Consider the following 18,270-nt stretch of genomic DNA (forward strand, 5'->3'; position numbering starts at 1 on the left):
ACAGATGTGAAAGCTGGACAGTAAAGAAAGTTGGCTGGAGGAGGAGCTTTAGGGATACCTTGGACAGCCAGAAAAACAAAAGAAAGATCAAGTCAAGTCTGAACATTCTCTAAAGGCAAAAATGATTAAACTGATGCTCCTATATTTTGGGCATATTATGAGGAAACAAGAATAACAAGAAAAGACATTAATGCTAGAAAAAGTTGAAGACAGTAGGAAAAGAGGAGGACCAAACATGAGGTGGATCAGCTCCACAAAGGAACAACAGATTTGAGTTTACAAGAGCTCATTCATAGGATTACCCTAAGTCGAAGGTGACTTGATGGCATGTAACAGCAACAAGGGACCAGGCCTGCTGGGGGCCATTCTAGGGCCCTTGGGTTTCTATATGCAACCTACAAACTGCACTTCATGAAGCCATGCATGTTCCTGTAGGGAGGTAAGGGAGAAAAAAACTATAATTAGCTCTGATTACCGGGAAATTCAGCTAACGGCACCTCTTCCTGCCAGCTTTTCCAGGTTATAGGCTAAAAAGGGTAAAGAACTAGCAGATTAGGTTCTTGCCAGATGATGGCCAGAAGAATTTGCTTAAAATGACTTCCCTCTTTCCAGATAATAATTGTTGATCTGAAAAAGTATTAGTCATCTCAGACCTAGTTTGAATTAAGTAGCAACTATCCAAGTGGGATGGGAGCTGTGGTTTTTCCCCCACAGGACTCTGCTCAATGATTCATATTATTTACCAACAGATAGCACATAGAATTCAGGATCTGACAGTCTCAACTCTGATTGGTTTTAAAAAGCAAGTGTAAACACCAGTGCCTGCAAAGTGTTCTGACTCCATAGCAGAAGCTCAAAGTAAAACATATTTCTACTGATCAACAGGCCATGCCTTTAAGCTCATCTCCTTTTGGATCTCATATACATGACACTCCTGAGTTTCACATACTCTGTGCCTAGAGATCTCTTTCAGGTGAATTCATTTCAATTTAACTTCCAAACAAATGTATGATTGCATCAGGCTCCACAATTTTACTTCCATTACACTCTTTTCCTTAGAAAAACTAAAATCCATTTTCATTTTTACACTTCAAAACTCTTGAATACCTTCTTTTAAAATCCAAATGCTTTCAGGCAAAATACATGCATTCTAATGTACTGCAATCTCTGTTTTCAGAATCACTATTGCTGATTTTTGAAACTGTTGCATTGATATAAACTGTTGTTCCTCACCTCCCCACCAGTAACAATAATAAAACCTCTAAATCTAACACTGATTTCAGAAGGAAAGCCACATGGAACTGGCCATGAAAAAAATAAATTTAGCTAATGTTAACTTTGGCTTGAAGACACAGAAGATTGTTGCTTTCACATGCTTTGGGTCAAACAGAAGTTCTACTGGATACACTCACACCATGTGCCTTCTGCAGACTGGCTGTTTCTGTAACGCTCTGGCGCTGCGACAAGCAGGCAAATCACATGATGTTCTCTCCAAGTTTCCATGTCTTGGATTTTTGCACTCAGACACTTGCTTCTTCAGATTCTTCTGCTTGCATTAAGACACTAATGTTCTTAATTTGTAAGCCCCAAAAGCTAGAGACCTTGGACTCTGCTTTTCAGCGATTAGAAATGTTGTTCATTAGACATTGCCAGCTGCAACATCTGGCTTCTATTATTTAAAGGGACAGAAATTATTGGTAACCCTTTTTCTGAATGCCAAAGGAGCCCACAGTATCCATGCCCCTGAGAGGCCCCTTTCTTCCTCAGGTCTCATAGCACTCCCAGAAGCCCTCAGTATCCATACCCCTGAGGGGCCTCTGCTAGGAGAACAAGCTTTAAGAAATCTGTCAGCCGCCTTCTGATTCCTTTGACACAAAGGGCTCACTCTCAGTTGTAGCATCAGGTCTTTTAAAAGCTGCATTGCTTTGCTTTGCTTTGGGACATTGACATCTCCCCTCACAATTGTGCACAGAAGCATAAAATAGAGTTGCCAACCATCATTGCTACTTACTGGCCATTTTCATTGGAGAATTCTGGGTATTTAGTATTTATAGACTCTGATAGTACTTTAGGATCCTGTGGGAAATACAGTATTTCCCTCATTTGTCAAAGAAGAGAAGACAGGGAATTCATTCTGATTTTGACCAGTATCTTTTCTAATGCATGCATTCTGTATGTGCAGATTACAATTTCAATCACCCCCCAGCCATCGTGGTAACCATTGGCTCAAAGACCGCTGTTGAACACATCTGGAGGGTACCAGTTTCAGGAAAGCTGCTACACAACCCATCTTTTCAAAGAAGATGGCTGGTTATCTGTATTTTCATGACAGCTTAAGAAGCTGTATCATGTGGCGGCTTATTAACAAAGGAGATTTCCTCTTTGAAATTCTAGCTATACATGGGGTTGGAAAAGCAATGATTTGCAGAGAAGAACCACTTTTAAAACTGCTCCCAGTGGATCACTGTTGCAGACTGAGTCTATTGCCTGCATATATTTGCTAGGTTTTTTGACACTGAGACACACAATTCTTTATTCTCTATGTATTTTAGTGAAGCTCAAACACTAACATGGCTAAGGTTATGTCGGGATATTCCATATAGTGAGACATTCTAAAGGTTCGCAATCATTCTTGGGCACCACAGCCTGCTATGGCATATGTTTGGCATTACAGTACATTCTAGGCGAACCTTCATCTTCCACTTTCTCTTTCATCCAGTTAATGAACAGGAATCATCATGGGCCTGTTGTTAATGAAGCACAAAGCTACCCTGGAGTGCCACTAAAAAGTTCTAGTGCAAAAGCTCCTCTCATATAATGGAATGGGTGGAAACAATCTTTTTGCTCATTGCAACTAGAGTTAGACAGGGAACAAAATTAAGGGCTGGAGGTTTGTGCCCAACCATTGGATTAAAAAACCACAAAGCCTCTGGAAAAAATTAGAAGAGAAGAATTGTTTCAAATTGCACAGGCTATTTGGAGAAAAACTAGTGGGGCACCTATAGGGGATATCAAGAGCACCATTTAATATGCCTATTATGGTATCCCTAGCAGAAGCACCCACTTTTCCTTTAATTTCCCACCCCAGCTCTCTTTCGCACTGCTCTTCATCTCTTCTTTCATTGTCCCAATTCCTTTTCTTTCTCACTGGTTGTCACCCACATCCTTAAGCAGGCAATTGAAATTTCTGTTCATGTCTGTTCTGATGACCATGGGGCTGTCCCAGATTATGGTTGGCCTCAGTCACAAAACTGGGTACACCCCAGACCTGGTTTTCTGTGTTGAACAGAATGAATATAATCTGATTGTGAAAGAGCTTTTAATAACTCCCTCATCATGGACAGATCACAACATGGTGGGGTTGCAACTCATTGGAACTTGGAATCTCTAGAAAAATGGGGCCTTCATTAAGATGGTCTGCCTCAAGGGACTGATGGATCTGAGTGGTTTTCACAGGCAATCTTGTGCTCGTTCCCTGGAACAGGGAAATGACCAGTGTGGTTGACATAACCATTCCTAAACATCTCATCTCACGGAGCAGAGCCAGGCTTTCTCCCTGATTTACTAGGGAACTGGCAGATATGAAATGAATGGAACAGAGATTAGAGCAACAGTAGTGGAAAACTCAGAGCACGTCTGACCAGTCTACAGACTATTGGCATGCCAATCCAATGGCAATGATGATGGCAAAGACGTTTTTATCTTTGCCACCATTACATCTTCATGGAGTCACCCAGTTGAGCAGTTCTGAGTGGTCAGGTGCTCACAAAGATTTTTTTTCTGCAGGAAGAGAATATATTTGTCTTGGTGGATGATTTGTGTTGGGAACTAGACAGTGGGATTGTGCTTCTGTTCATTCTGCTGGACCTCTCATCTTCTTTTGATACCATTGACCATGGTATCCTTAGAGGCCATCTGTCTAAGATGGGACTTGGATGCACTGTGTTACAGTGGCCCTTTCTGGAGGGGCGCACCTAGAAGCTCATACTGAGTTACATCCATTTGATGCCTGGACCATTGTCTATCAGAGTTCAGCTTTATCCCCTATGCTAATTAGCATGTACATGAAACCACTGGAAGAGACTGTCTGGAGTTTGGTGTTACCAATATGCCAATGGCACTCAACTCTGCCCTTCTTTTCATTTAAATCCAAAGAAGCTCAGTGCCTGGGATTAATAATGGCCTGGTGTGAGACTGAGAGTAATATCAAGGATGTTACATAGGGTGCACCTTCTGTCTCTCCTAACAAAGGGACGGAAGAGGAGGTAACCACCCTTATAGAAAAAGTAGGACAGCTAAGTGTAAAGGTGGAAATACCAGCAGGTGATGTTTTGGTGGGAAAGGAGGAAGATAAAAAGGAGAGCACAACAGAGATGGAGGAGGAAGTATGCTGGGCTAAGGAGGAAAGAAAAATAGAGAGTGAGAACAATTTAGTAGAGATAGTAGAGGAAGACCCTTGGATGGGAGAATGTGCTTTGATACTCAAGTCTGGGCAGTGGCCAGATGTGTGTTCATACATTTAAAACTAGTGTACCAGCTGCACCCACTCCTTGACTACCTCCCATTTGCATTATTGCAATGTGTTCTCTGAAGATGGTTTGAAAACTTGAATGGGTGCAAATTGCTGCAACCAGACAGTTGTTTGGGGTTGGTTTACTGGGATCATGTGGTCCACCTACCCACATTACAAGAGCTTTACTGGCTGTCAGCTCCCTTCCAGGCCCTATGCAAAGTATCAGTCAAACCCTTTATAACACATGTCCAGGCTATCTAAAAGACTGTAACTCCCTGCATGAGGCTCCCGCCCTCCATGTATTAAAATTCTCAGGGGTTTGCTTTCTCTTAGTCCCACCACAGTCCCAAGCATGTTTGGTGAAAACTTGAGAGAGACCTTTTTTCCTTGGGCTCCTCCCAGTTTATGGAATTTCCTCTCTGAGAAGGTGCAGTTCGACCTTCCCTCCTTCCTTCCATGGACTTCTTTTACTTCTTTAGAGATGCTTTTGGGGAGTCAGCAGGCAACTGAGATGAAAAGATCTTTTAATATCTGATTATATCTTTAAAATAATGTTTTGAAACTTGTACACTATAATTTTCAATGTTAATTGGTTTGTTTTATTGTTGTTTAGTCATTGAGTCGTGCCCGACTCTTCGTGACCCCATGGACCAGAGCATGCCAGGCCCTCCTGTCTTCCACTGCCTCCTGGAGTTGGGTCAAATTCATGTTGGTAGCTTCAATGGCACTGTCCACCCATCTCAAACTCTGTCATCCCCTTCTCCTCTTGCCTTCATGCTTTCCCATCATCAGGGTCTTTTCCAGGGAGTCTTCTCTTCTCACGAGATGGCCAAAGTATTGGAGCCTCAGCTTCAGGATCTGTCCTTCCAGTGAGCACTCAGGGTTGATTTCCTTTAGAATGGATAGGTTTGTTCTCTTTGCAGTCCAGGGGACTCTCAAGAGTCTCCTCCAGCACCACAATTCAAAAGTATCAGTTCTTCGGTGGTCAGCCTTCTTTATGGTCCAGCTCTCACTTCCATACATTGCTACTGGAAAAACCATAGCTTGACTATGCGGACCTTTGTCGGCAAGGTGATGTCTTTGGTTTTTAAGATGCTGTCTAGGTTTGTCATCACTTTCCTCCAAAGAAGCTGGTGTCTTTTAATTTCATGACTGCTGTCACCATCTGCAGTGATCATGGAGCCCAAGAAAGTACAATCTGTCACTGCCTCCATATCTTTCCCTTCTATTTGCCATGAGGTGATGGGACCAGTGGCCATGATCTTAGTTTTTTTTATGTTGAGGTTTGTTTTAATTAATAGTTGATTTCAAATTTTGGTACACAACCTTGAGACCACACTAGAGAATCAAAATCAAAGAACCTAGGAAGCCTGCAGGGGGAGACAATATCTGGATCTCTGGGGAAATGCATATTCCACACCTGTCCAGCTTTGTCTCTAGGGTAGGAAATGGACAGGTCCCAGCTAGTGACTGAAGATGTAGGCTCTACGTTAAAAATAACGAACTTAAACTTCTTAAGCTCAGGAGAAATAAAGCTTTAATTTTTATATTCAGAAGCTCATAACTTCTGGACTCTGACCAATATTGATCCGGGGATGTAAAAAATAAGTACTAAATTCCTTGTCCTCATTAATTTAGACAGTCCCAACAATTATTTTGAAAGCCCTGCCCTGTTCTAAATTGTGTTCAGCCAAGAAGAAGATAAAAAGCTGTTCACTTTCACACTGAAGTCTCTGTAATTTGCACAAACTATGCACAAAACTAGTGTCTTTATCTGATCCGTTGGTTATAATAAAGATAAAACTAGTGTCGTTTCCTTAATATTAAGTGTGCTAAGTCCCTTCCTCTATTCCCTGTACACACATGATTGCACCCCACTGTATAACACCAATGCAATTATTAAATTTGCGGATGATACGACAGTGGTGGGGCTCATAAATAAGAACAATGAGTCTGCTTATAGAAAGGAAGTACAAAGGTTGATACTTTGATGTAAAGAAAATCATCTCACACTTAACATCAAAAAAACTAAAGAACTCATAATTGATTTTATGAGGAAGAGAAATGTACATTTACCACTGTACATAAACGGTGAGGATGGAGAGAGTTGGTAGTTTTAAATTTCTGGGTACTTACATCTCAGAGGACCTCTCATGGACTATAAATGCCAACATGCTAATGAAGAAGGCACAGAAGAGGCTGTATTTCCTGAGAATGCTCGGCAAGTTAAATTTATCTCAGCATTTACTTCTGTCATACTATCGTAGCACCATTGAAAGTGTCCTAATCTATGGCATTCTGGCATGGTTTGGGAGTAGCTCTGTAGCGCACAAAAAAACTCTACAGAGAACCATTAAAATTGCCCAGAATATCATCGGGCTCCAGCTACCAACCCTGGATGACATCTTCACATCCCGCTGTCTGAGGAAGACACACAGCATCCTGAGAGACTCTTCCCATCCTGCTTATAACTTTTTCGAACTGTTACCGTCTGGCAGAAGATATAGAACAATTAAGTCTCAGACCACACATTTTCTGAATAGTTTTTATCCCAGAGCTATAATTGCAATTAATAATGAGCTTAAAGACCACCAGTAGTGAATAATTAGTTAGACTGTGTTACTTGGCCTGCGGTGTAGATGTTTGTATTTTTAGTGGGGGACTTTTAGTGGGTGGCGAGTGTTTGGGGAATTTTATGTGTGTGCATGTGTCTGGTCTCTGGGTGTCTGTGAATTTCGTTGTATGGGTATACTGTGTATATACTTACAATGACATTATTATTATTATTATTATTATTATTATTAAGAAACCAGGCACGCGCACACACACATACACATCAAGCACAGATGGACCAGGGGGTTGTTAAGAAAGAAACAAACAACACAAAGTTGAAAACTGTTTAATTTTCATGAAATGAAGGAGCTGGTGTCCTAATTTGGCACACATTTTGTGTATATTTTGCACAGCAAAAATTTGTCCTCATAAATGAAACTCACAGAAAATATTGTAGTCTTCACAGGCAAAAAGAAAAAAGTTGTGATTTCTCATCCTGCCTGTGAGGATGAGAAAAGCAGTGATTTACATATCACACTGATCTCTGCTACTTTAAATGTTGGCCAAAGTCAAGCAAGTTCAGTATGGGTAGAACAGCTCAAAAGAGCATAAGTTTCTCATTTTTACAGCCCCTTCCCATCTAACTCTCAGCTAACTACTTCAGCACAAACATATGAGTGGGAAAAGCTGCAACTGGGCAAGACATAAGCAGTGCTGGCAGAATAGACTGTACCTACATCAAATTATACTTAACAATTTGCATATTATTGTCATCTGCAGACTCCTTTTCCACATGGTAACTAGGCTGAAGTCATTCATGCTTCAAGTCTGCCTTCAACCGGAAAGGTCCACAAATTGATACAATCTTCAGGAATGATTTATATGGAAAACTATATATGGTTTCCATTTCGATTTCTAGTAGACTATTAAAATGTTCTCAAAGAAATTATATCCAGACATAGGAAGTGGCCCTATACTGAGTCAGACTGTTGTCCACACCAGCCAGTACTAACCATACTACCTTGCTATGGATATCCAGGGTTTCTGGGTAGGATTCTTCCCTCCCTTACCTGGAGACTCTGGAAATTGCACCTGAGACCTTCTGTATGCAAAACAAATGTCTACTACTAAGCTTTGCCCCCCTGCCAAGTCCCTTCCTCTGCTATGAAAGTGGGAGAGGAATCGTTTGGAACTTTGAAGAGGAGCATAACTATTTAATTTATTTATTTTTAACTTTTGAAATGAGAAACATTAACATATTGATGCAAGTATTTTAAAAATAGTAATGCAGAAATTAAAACAAAACAATGTTGAGTAGAATGATCCCCCACTCCCCCCAAAAAGATCACATTTTTTTAAAAAAAATTCAAGTTCTGACAACCAAACAAAATGTACAAAAACCCATGGAAAAGGCCAGGTCTGTTCGGGTTAATATCATGATGTTAATGGGAAAAAACACTGAAAAACATTCGAAACCACAGGACAAATGTCAGTGTAGATGTAACTTAAGAATTAAAGCACCCCTGCACATAAAGGAGGAGGTTCAGATATGTTATAGCATTGTGCACTACATGCACACGTTATTTTTCTGTGTAGCTTTGCCTCAGACACTCACAAATGCCCCATATGCCCAAAATTCTGTCCCCGGACACCTACATAATGTGGTCCCTCTCCACCCTTAAAATCCCTGTCAGAATTAGCCCAGCTCACTAAGAGCTCATTCTCCACTAACAATAAGCCTGAGCCCCTGGAGGAAGGCTAGATTCTTTCTCTCCTCCTCCTCCTGCTTCTCTCATCTCCATTCCCATCCCCTCTTACTCTCTTTCATCTCTGCCTAAGCCACCATTTAAAGTACTAGATTACAAATATAATAAGATTGTCTTGTGGAAGTGCCATAAAGATATAAAACATTTTTTTAAAAGCAATGAAATATTTCCAGATTTCTTCTATTTCTCCCTCCAAGATGGTTTGGCAATGGCTAACATGCTTTCCCAAAGGAAATTTATTGTCCTCAGTGTTTGGATACTTGCTTGGGCTCTGCCCCAGGCATTTCTTTCCTTGCACAATGTTCTCAAACTGCTGAAACTCCCTGTGCTTTAATTTCTATAGAACTGTTCAGTCCTTAAACTGCTGTGTCAGCACAAAAAGCTATATAGCTCATTAGTGGTTTGAGGACTGCAATCTTTGTTTGTACAATGGGAGTCATGCCGCTGGCTCATGCTATTCAAGTACTGCTAGTAAGAAAATTAATGTATTTGAATTGATGTATATTCTTTGAACATTTCTGCTCCTGGTCATGATTAAAACCAATTGCCTGCAAAAGGAAAAACAGTTTAAGCGATCAAAATGATCTGCCCCTCAACTTAACACTTGCACTGATTTTATTCTTTTTTTCTATGCTGGTTGGGGCAACTGGAATATCTTACTTCTAAACACAGCTAAATTTCTAAAATATACAGAATAAATATTCTAATTGTTCCAGATTAATCAGCCTTTCTATAATATTCTAATGCACTTTCTATATGGCAACTGAGAAGCTTAATGAAAAATACAGGTGTTTCTCTGCCTTTAAGCGTCCTAACAGATCTTCAGGGAGATGACTTGATGAGGGAAAAAGTTCCCTCCCATTTCTACAACCAAATTATTAATGACCCCATCTTTACTGAGGGTATTCTTGCCTTCCATAATCCTCCCTTAGTTTTCTATTGTTCCTTTTGTCTCTTTTTGGACACCAGAAATTCTGCTAAGAAGGGAGAACAGAACAGCTTCACATTACCTTCTGCATTTTAGTGTGATAAAACCCTTGACCGAAGCCACACTAATTATGACAAAGTCAGGAAACAACCTGTCATATTTGTGTTTCAGTATTTTTACCTTAAAGATGTGTTCTTGTATAATGTTCTGCTTTGGGCCAAAGATTGGGAAAGTTGCCTTTGGGGGATAATAGCTTCAAGAATGTTACAACTGGCTTGGATGCTTGTCTTGTCATCTGAGGAGTTCTGCAAGTTTCAGCTGGAAAAGTAACTTCTCCAAACTCTGCTTTGGGCACATTATGTAAAAAAGCTGCATACAAATTAAAATTATCATGACAATGACATATCTAAATCACTGAACGTATTTTGTGAATGAGAGGTGCTCTCTTGTCTTTTACCCAACTTTCATGCAACCTCCAGAAACATAAAGCCCCCGGGCAGTGCAGGCCCACTCTTGATCTTCAAACTCTCTCTCTGAGAATTATGTGTTCATTTTGTGTATTCAAATGCAGACACACACAAGTGACAGAAAGGATGGAATGGCCACAAAGAAAATTGAAGTTATTCAGCTCTCCATCAGATTCTGGCTCCACTTTGTTGTTGTGATGTGCCATCAAGTTGCCTCTGACTTATGGAGACCTTATGAATGAGAACTCTCAAAAATGTCCTGTCCTCGACAGCCCTGGTCAACTCTGTAAAAATGGCTTCTTTTATGGAGTCAGCCCATCTAGTCTTTGGTCTTCCTCTTTTCCTGCTGCCTTCCACCTTTCCCAGCATTGTTGTTTTTTTCCAGAGAATCCTGCCTTCTCATTATGTGCCGAAAGTATGACAACCTCAGCTTCAACATTTTTGCCTCGAGAGATCGTTTAGGCTTGATTTGATCTAGGAGCCACTTGTTTGTCCTTCTGGCAGTCCAGGGCATCCTCAAAGCTATCCTCCAGCACCACATTTTAAATGAATCAGTTGTTTTCCTGTCAGCTTTCTTAACTGTCCAGCTTTCACATCCATACATAATAATTGGGAATACAATATAGATTATCTTTGTCTTGGTCTCCAGTGACACATCCTTACACTTGATTATCTTTTCTAGTTCCTTCATTGCTGACCTTCCGACTCTCAGTCTCCTTCTGCCACACCTATCATCACCCAAAGTCTCTGATTGACCCTTCCACTGTTTGTCGATGGTCCTCCCTCTAAAAAATATGGCACAATAGCTTTACAGGCTGCATTCACTGCACATATTTATTAATTTTAATTGTGTTTGTGTAATCCTCCATGACCTTATTGATACTGGACAACGACGTCAATAATTCTCCTCAGGCTCCTATCTGCCTGGTAAAGAGCTGGAATGGACTGAGCTGCCCCACATGTCTGAGTGCAGGGCCTGACAGCTTTGGAACAATGTGTGCATTTCCCCCACTATAAGCCATACATTGGTACTCTTAGAATCCACTGCTCATTAATATTGCCGTGGTGTTATCAGAGCAACCAATGAAAATGTCTACATGCACTTTTTTAGAATAATGTAGATTGATTCAGGTGTGCACGCGGCATCTCTGCCACAGTCTCCATATAAGGAGTACAGCAGAAGCACGTAATAGGGTCACTTTGTGCTAGATAGCATGTGCAGAAAGCTTTATGTATTAACAATGCAACTCATGCACTTTACAAATCATGTAAAGATCTTGATCTAAATTTCTGTGAAAGTCCGATATGCTCTACATGTTTGTACAAGGGATGCATTGCCTTAATATTGAAAGCTCACACTGAAATACGTTTCAGCAAGAAACACAAAACAAAACAAAAGGGGAAAAATGCAGCACTTTAAAGACTAAGTGCTATATTTTAAGGGAAGCTTTTGTGGAATAAATATATTTCTTAGCCTTAAAGGTGCCATCGTGACTTTGTTTTGGCTATGTTATACATGCCTCGCCAAAACTGAATATATATGTCATAGATAGCAGAAAAAGTCTGTTCCACATGTAAACATGTTTTTGATGTCTGGCAAGCACATGCATCTGTTTACTGTTGGTTTGCATGAACTCATCAATAGCATTTTACAAATGCAAACAACACATTTGTGGTATGTGAAATTAATAATCAGTTTAGCTGATGGGTGACTATGGTTGGCTGCTGTTTTGCTTCACAGGAGCGCTAGGTGCCTGCAGGGGACACTGCTGCTTAATATTGCATCACACGGCAGCTGGTGAAGGGGAGCCAACGCATGACTTAAATAACGGAATCAAAACTACATTGTATAGCATAAACAAATATGCCTTAGGTGGCTATCAAATTAGCTTTCTTATCTTTTTTTTTTCAGTGTGTCATAATAAACGTCTTATATCCTTACTAGAGGTTATTTTGTTAATATCTTGCCTACTCTTGTGCTTTCATCACCAGCTGAGAATAAAAGTGATAAAGATCAGCTTCTGGGTTCAGAATTTTACAGTATGTATCTGTGAATCCGAGCATACTTCAATGTACAGTAGTTATTTTCAGCTGAGCTTGTTAAAGCATGTATTGTTTCCCCCCCCCCCCTATTTTGAAAGAGAAGTTCATTTAAGGCTAAAATAGGTAACATGTTACCACTTTAGACTGCATATTCTGTATAGAGTTCTGGTCCTATGGAGTTGTTTTACATGAAGCAAAGTATGAGTCATGCTAATGGAAAGGGCAAAGAAGACTTTTTAAAAGAAATATATTACACTTAAATTAGTTTAGACAGCATGACATCAGAGAGTAATTAAATAGGTTTTTGTTGGAATTCCGCTTCCAATTCCTAAGTTCAGGTTTGTAAAAGATTTCTGAGCACCTGCAGGTTTCTGTGTGTGAAATATTTTCACTGGAAGGGATTCAAAACTTTTAAAAAAACCTTTTAACACAGAGGCAGCATTACGCCATTCTTCCTTCTTGGAAAAAAAAAAAAGCCCTCTCCGATTTAAACAAGAGTCCTTCAAGTTTTTAGTCACTTTTACAGAAGAAAGGGGGGTGGTAAACTTTCTCTTTTCAAGAACGAGCTGCTAGCAGAAACCAGGAGAAGACCAAACTGAATAAATTAGCATTTCCACTATGGGACTGGATACAAAAATTAAACAAGTAGATTTAAAGTGTTTTAAACTGAAAATAAAACACTTGCTGCTGACTTTAGTTTTTAACTTCTTTCATGTTTTCCTATGCCAAACCAGAGGAACCTTTTCTGATTTTTTCTTCGGTAGCATTCAGAGGAAGACCAGAGGATGAAAATCTTGCACTTTCTTACTTTATTGCTTTGGCACTTTAGTTGGCTTTACCTTGCTCTCACTTCCTTAGTGCTGAGTCCTGCTGAAGCAAGCCAAGGGAATCCAGGATCCAAATCAGGATTGTCAAAAGTAGATGGAAAAGAGAGAAACCCTTTGCCAAGGGCAGGTACCTTTAGAGCGGGAAGCCATGGATACAGTGCTGGGAATCCAAAGTCCAGGACAAAAAGTAATACTGCTCAAGCTGGAGCTCTCTTGGCAAAGACTGAGGATTCAAAGAAGACTCTTTCTAAAGCAGGGAATACAGACAAAAAGGTAGGACATTCCACAAATAGACAAACAGGAATAAAGACAGTGACCCCAAAGATTCAGAACTTTGGCTCCAAAGCTCCACAGAAGAAAACTGGTGCAGGGAATTCAGACACCAGTTCCTACAAAACCAAAAAACCTAAAGAGCCTCTTGCTGAAAGGGAATCTAAAGAGACATTCAGACATCCTGCTATCACACCACATGAGTACATGCTCTCCTTATACAAGACACTTTCTGATGCAGAACGGAAAGGTGTTAATGGAAGTGTTAAGTTGGAGACTGGACTTGCCAATACAATTACAAGTTTCATAGACAAGGGTCAAGGTAAGAAAATGTAATACTTGCATGTATATTTCTGTGCACTGAATGCATTTCTCAGTTTAATCAAGAAAATATCTGTATTCAGAGGCAAACGTTTGGGGGATCACAGGCATTTGTTATCTCTACAATATAGATTTGCTATTTCTTAAGCATTAAGCTTTGAAATTTGGAAAAGGAATACAGTATTATACTTTTATCACAATGCTATTACTAATATTAGGAACATGTTGTATTTTATAAAGTTATAAAATTATTTAGTTTTCTGCAGAAAATGCATGTTAATGAATGTTGATCTATGGATGGGTTGGATCTAGATTTAATCATATTAGTTAATGCATGGACTGAAATCTGTCAATCTGTTAATCTTTGGTCCATTAATTTCAGTGAAACTTCTCTTGAGTCTGGATTCAAACCAACATTTTTGCTGCAGCAAAACCAGATGGGTCCATTTCTGTTATGCAGATTTGATGTCATGTAAATTTGCATCTGTTTTTTGTTTGTTTGTTGAGGAAATCAAGGTAATTTAGATAAACTTGTTAAATACAAAATAAACAGGAATTTTAATATTTAATCAGAGCTTGTGAAGCTATTTTTGAGGCTAACTCCCAATATCCCTGGTAGCCATCCCTACCTAGAATGGCCAATGGGGGATTCTGGGAGTTCTAGTCCAGAAAAGTAACTTTTCCCACCCATAATTTAGCAATTACAAGCCTGACAGTGGGTCTCCAGAGTCCATCCATATTATTTCTTTGCACGGCCTCAAAGCAACCTGTCATTCCTGGATGGATGAAGTCATGATTTTGCTGAATACACCAGTGTCTCACACAAGCACCACTGAAATGAAAAATGCATACAGCCATATTTATTGAATTTAGCTTGACTCAGTTATTAATCTTTTTTACAGTTTAAATGGAAAGAGTTGAGGATATAATATACACAAATGCCACACTAGGAGATGAATTTTTTACTAGTTTTGTATGAATGGGGATGAAGGCTTTGGACAGCAGTGTCTCTGTATACATAGGTTTTATAGGCAGATTGACAACAAAGCTCTAATCCCCTAGGTCTGAAAATATAGTTAGACAAGTGTCTTTGGAGATAACAGTACATGCTATAGGCTGTTTACCTTCAATTATTAACCATATGCCATAAGTTCTTCTATTTTAAAAAGCTCTCTATGATAGCACAAGACAAATGCATGACTACATCTCTTTATCATAATGTATTACCAAAAGCAAAAGAAAAAAAGGAAAAAAAGAAGCTTGTACTCAAGCTAGCAATCTGGCACCTTGATTCCTACATGCAATTGACTGGAAATGAAAAGTTCCATTAATTAATCTCTATGTAGTGTTTGAAAAGAAACTTCACCCATGAAACAAAAATATTTCCATTTCTGAGTGTGAAAAAGATTATCTTTATAAACTCTGAGGAGTGTGAACTCATAGTAGTTCCATACTGTCATTTTATGACTCCCAAGAGTATAAACTAGCAGTAAACACCACACATCATTACCAAAGGTTGATGATTAAGACAAATTTGTATGTAATGCATAATTTCTTCTCTTTTTTTCTCTTTAGATGACCGAGCTCCAGCTGTTAAAAAGCAGAAATACATTTTTGATATCAGCGCATTAGAAAAAGATGGCTTACTTGGGGCAGAACTGCGTATTTTAAGGAAAAAAACTTCTGACACCTGGAAGCCTCATTCCCGTGGGAAAACATGCCAAGTGAAACTTTTCAGTTGCTCCACAAATAGGCAAGCATCCATTCTCTTGGATTCTCGGACAGTCAACATTTTAGATACTGCAAAATGGGAAGTTTTTGACATTTGGAAACTTTTTAAGAATTTTAAAAACTCTGCTAACTTGTGTTTTGAACTGGAGGCTTTTGAAAGGGGGAGGCCTGTTGATCTAAGGACTGTGGGATTTAATAGAACAGGGAGACAAGTCAATGAAAAAGCTCTCTTCTTAGTCTTCGGTAGGACAAAGAAAAGAGACTTATTTTTCAATGAAATAAAAGCCAGATCTGGCCAGGATGACAAAACTGTATACGAATACCTTTTCAATCAAAGAAGAAAGAGGAGGGCTCCCCTCGCAAATCGACAAGGAAAGAGGCCTAATAAGAATATAAAGGCAAGGTGTACCAAAAAAGCACTCCATGTGAATTTCAAAGATATGGGCTGGGATGACTGGATAATTGCCCCTCTCGAGTATGAAGCTTATCATTGTGAAGGACTTTGTGAGTTTCCTCTTCGATCTCATCTGGAACCCACCAATCACGCTGTCATCCAAACATTAATGAACTCTATGGACCCAGAGTCAACTCCTCCCACTTGTTGTGTTCCAACAAGACTGAGTCCTATTAGTATTCTGTTTATCGACTCTGCTAATAATGTAGTCTATAAACAATACGAAGACATGGTGGTGGAGTCATGCGGTTGTAGGTAGCAGTGCAGGGTTTAAAAAAAAAAATTGCCATCTCTACCAGGGTTTTCCCAGTGGTTGACAAAAAGAAAGTGAACACAGATGCTAAATGATCATGATAGCATCATCAAAAATGGGCTGGGTGAGCAGTAGGTAAAGTGGCATCTTGATGTTGACAAGGAAAGCACACCTTTTTGTTATGCTGACTCTCTGTTGCAAGATCTGCTGTCAAAGCACAGAGATGTAGTATTGTGCAACACAGCAGACTATGGTGGTTGTCACATGGTTAAATTATTCACAGTCACACTCTCATATTCACCATGCTCCTGTCTAATCTAGTCAGCAGATTTAAACAAAGGTATGCAGTGCTGCTGCCCCAGATGTTTGCCACCGTCAGCATCTGAAATAATGCTGACTCAGTCATGTAGTATCCTTGATCAGCTCACAATGCAAAATTGTAGGTTATCAGAGCAGCAGTTGTTGCACTGCATCTTAAAACATGCTTAATCATGAATATGCAGTTCATTGGATCAAACTATACCATTTAATAGCTAGAACAGATTAATTAATAAGAAGCAGAAAACTGCTTGCGCTCTGTGTCTTGATTCTGGACACATTCTAGCATTAATTTATTATTCCTAAGGCTTATCCAGACAACCATGTTGTATGTGGTTGTTCTGGGTCATTCTGGTATTTTTTGTTGCAGATTTGAATCGATGATCCCAATATTTGAAACAACACATTGATTAGTTGTTGTTGGGTGTACTGGGATGCACTTAGTTGCCCCAGTCCTACTTGTCCACACCTATCCCTAATGTTTTGCTCCCACTATGCATTGCTGCCCTATTTTTGCCTAGCTTCTCTTCCCACCTACTTCAGTCTCTCCTCCATCTGCTCCTAGTTTTATCTGTCCACGGGACATGGAGTGGTGGAGACTGATACCAGAAAAATGGCCAGAAGGAAACATCAAATGACACACATTCACAGAGGGTGCAGATCAGCATGGAGCAGTGCAGTACATGAGCAATCCTGCACTGGAGCAAACCGTAACAAAATATACCACTACCCAGCAGTAGTGTAAAAAACCTCCAGAAATAGCCACCCAGCTCTGACTCTGTTGACACTAGTTTCAGCTTCGTGTTATGTGGACAATGGGTGCAGCACTTGTAGAGAGGGCGGAAGACAAATTAAAGAAATTCTTATTGTGGACGAGCTCCTACACTTAGTGCTGGCCCAAGACATTTTTGTGCCTGAAGCAGAGCACTGAACGATATTTCCCTTGCCAGTTCTGCAGATCCTTGTGCCAAGACCAATGCTTTTTAAAGCCTCACTGTACCATTTAGACATCAATTCATGTCTTACTGTAGAGTTACACTGGACCTGCCCCTACTCACCCAGAGGAATCACTTTGGTACAAGAATCCTTCTTCAAATGACATTTACATTTTTCACATAGTATAGGCCTTTGAATCTCTAAGGACTTGACAAATCCAGTGCCAGCAGCTTCTGTATTTTTTCATTTTATACTTTTGATAGGAGAAAGCTGGAGCAATATCAATCTGTCTCTAAAGGATTTATTCTCTATGTTCATTGTCATCATGTGTAATCACTTCATACGTACTTGGGAAAATGTTTGCTGTCTCCTTTAAACACAGGGATCAACCTAATGAGTTTAATGGAAATAGTTTTGAGCAACATTTCAGATTAACTCTTAAAATTGTATATTTGTAAGTCATTTAATAGAGTGTTGAATTTGTTCTAAACTGTATACATTATACTGTACATGAATTTAAAGAGTTTCTGGCAAACTGTTTCTTTCCATGTATATTTTATTCCAGCTTCATATCTTTCTTAAATATAAATCTTTAAAATATTTGGTTCAGTTTCTTTTATTATTCTGTCTATAGCTCATGTGTCCCTTAATGCTTGTAGCAAAATAAAAACTTGAGATGTATTAAGTTATTGACAATTTTAAGTGTTTTTAGGTATCATAGTTCCCATAAATATAATTTTATTAAATCTTTGTTTTACGTATTTTGTTCCGTTAATAAAAATCAAAATAAGATGGAAGTGCAGGAGGCTCTTTTTATGAGTATTATGTATATTTGAATGCAGCTGGGAATAGCAAAATGTGTTTTCTTTGGAGGATACTATGAGAATACC

General features: G+C 39.4%; 1 protein-coding gene across 1 annotated transcript; it reads left to right on the top strand.

The window, feature by feature from the left end:
• The first annotated feature begins 12,197 nt into the window (after nt 1-12,197).
• On the top strand, nt 12,198-17,980 carry GDF5 (growth differentiation factor 5). The gene is made up of 2 exons (XM_020782363.3): nt 12,198-13,689; nt 15,264-17,980. The coding sequence occupies exons 1-2, from the start codon at nt 13,056-13,058 to the stop codon at nt 16,130-16,132; spliced, it is 1,503 nt and encodes a 500-aa protein (XP_020638022.3). The 5' UTR covers nt 12,198-13,055; the 3' UTR covers nt 16,133-17,980.
• The last annotated feature ends 290 nt before the right edge of the window (nt 17,981-18,270 follow it).

Source organism: Pogona vitticeps, chromosome 4 (genome assembly GCF_051106095.1).
Source record: "Pogona vitticeps strain Pit_001003342236 chromosome 4, PviZW2.1, whole genome shotgun sequence".
Taxonomy (NCBI): domain Eukaryota; kingdom Metazoa; phylum Chordata; class Lepidosauria; order Squamata; family Agamidae; genus Pogona; species Pogona vitticeps.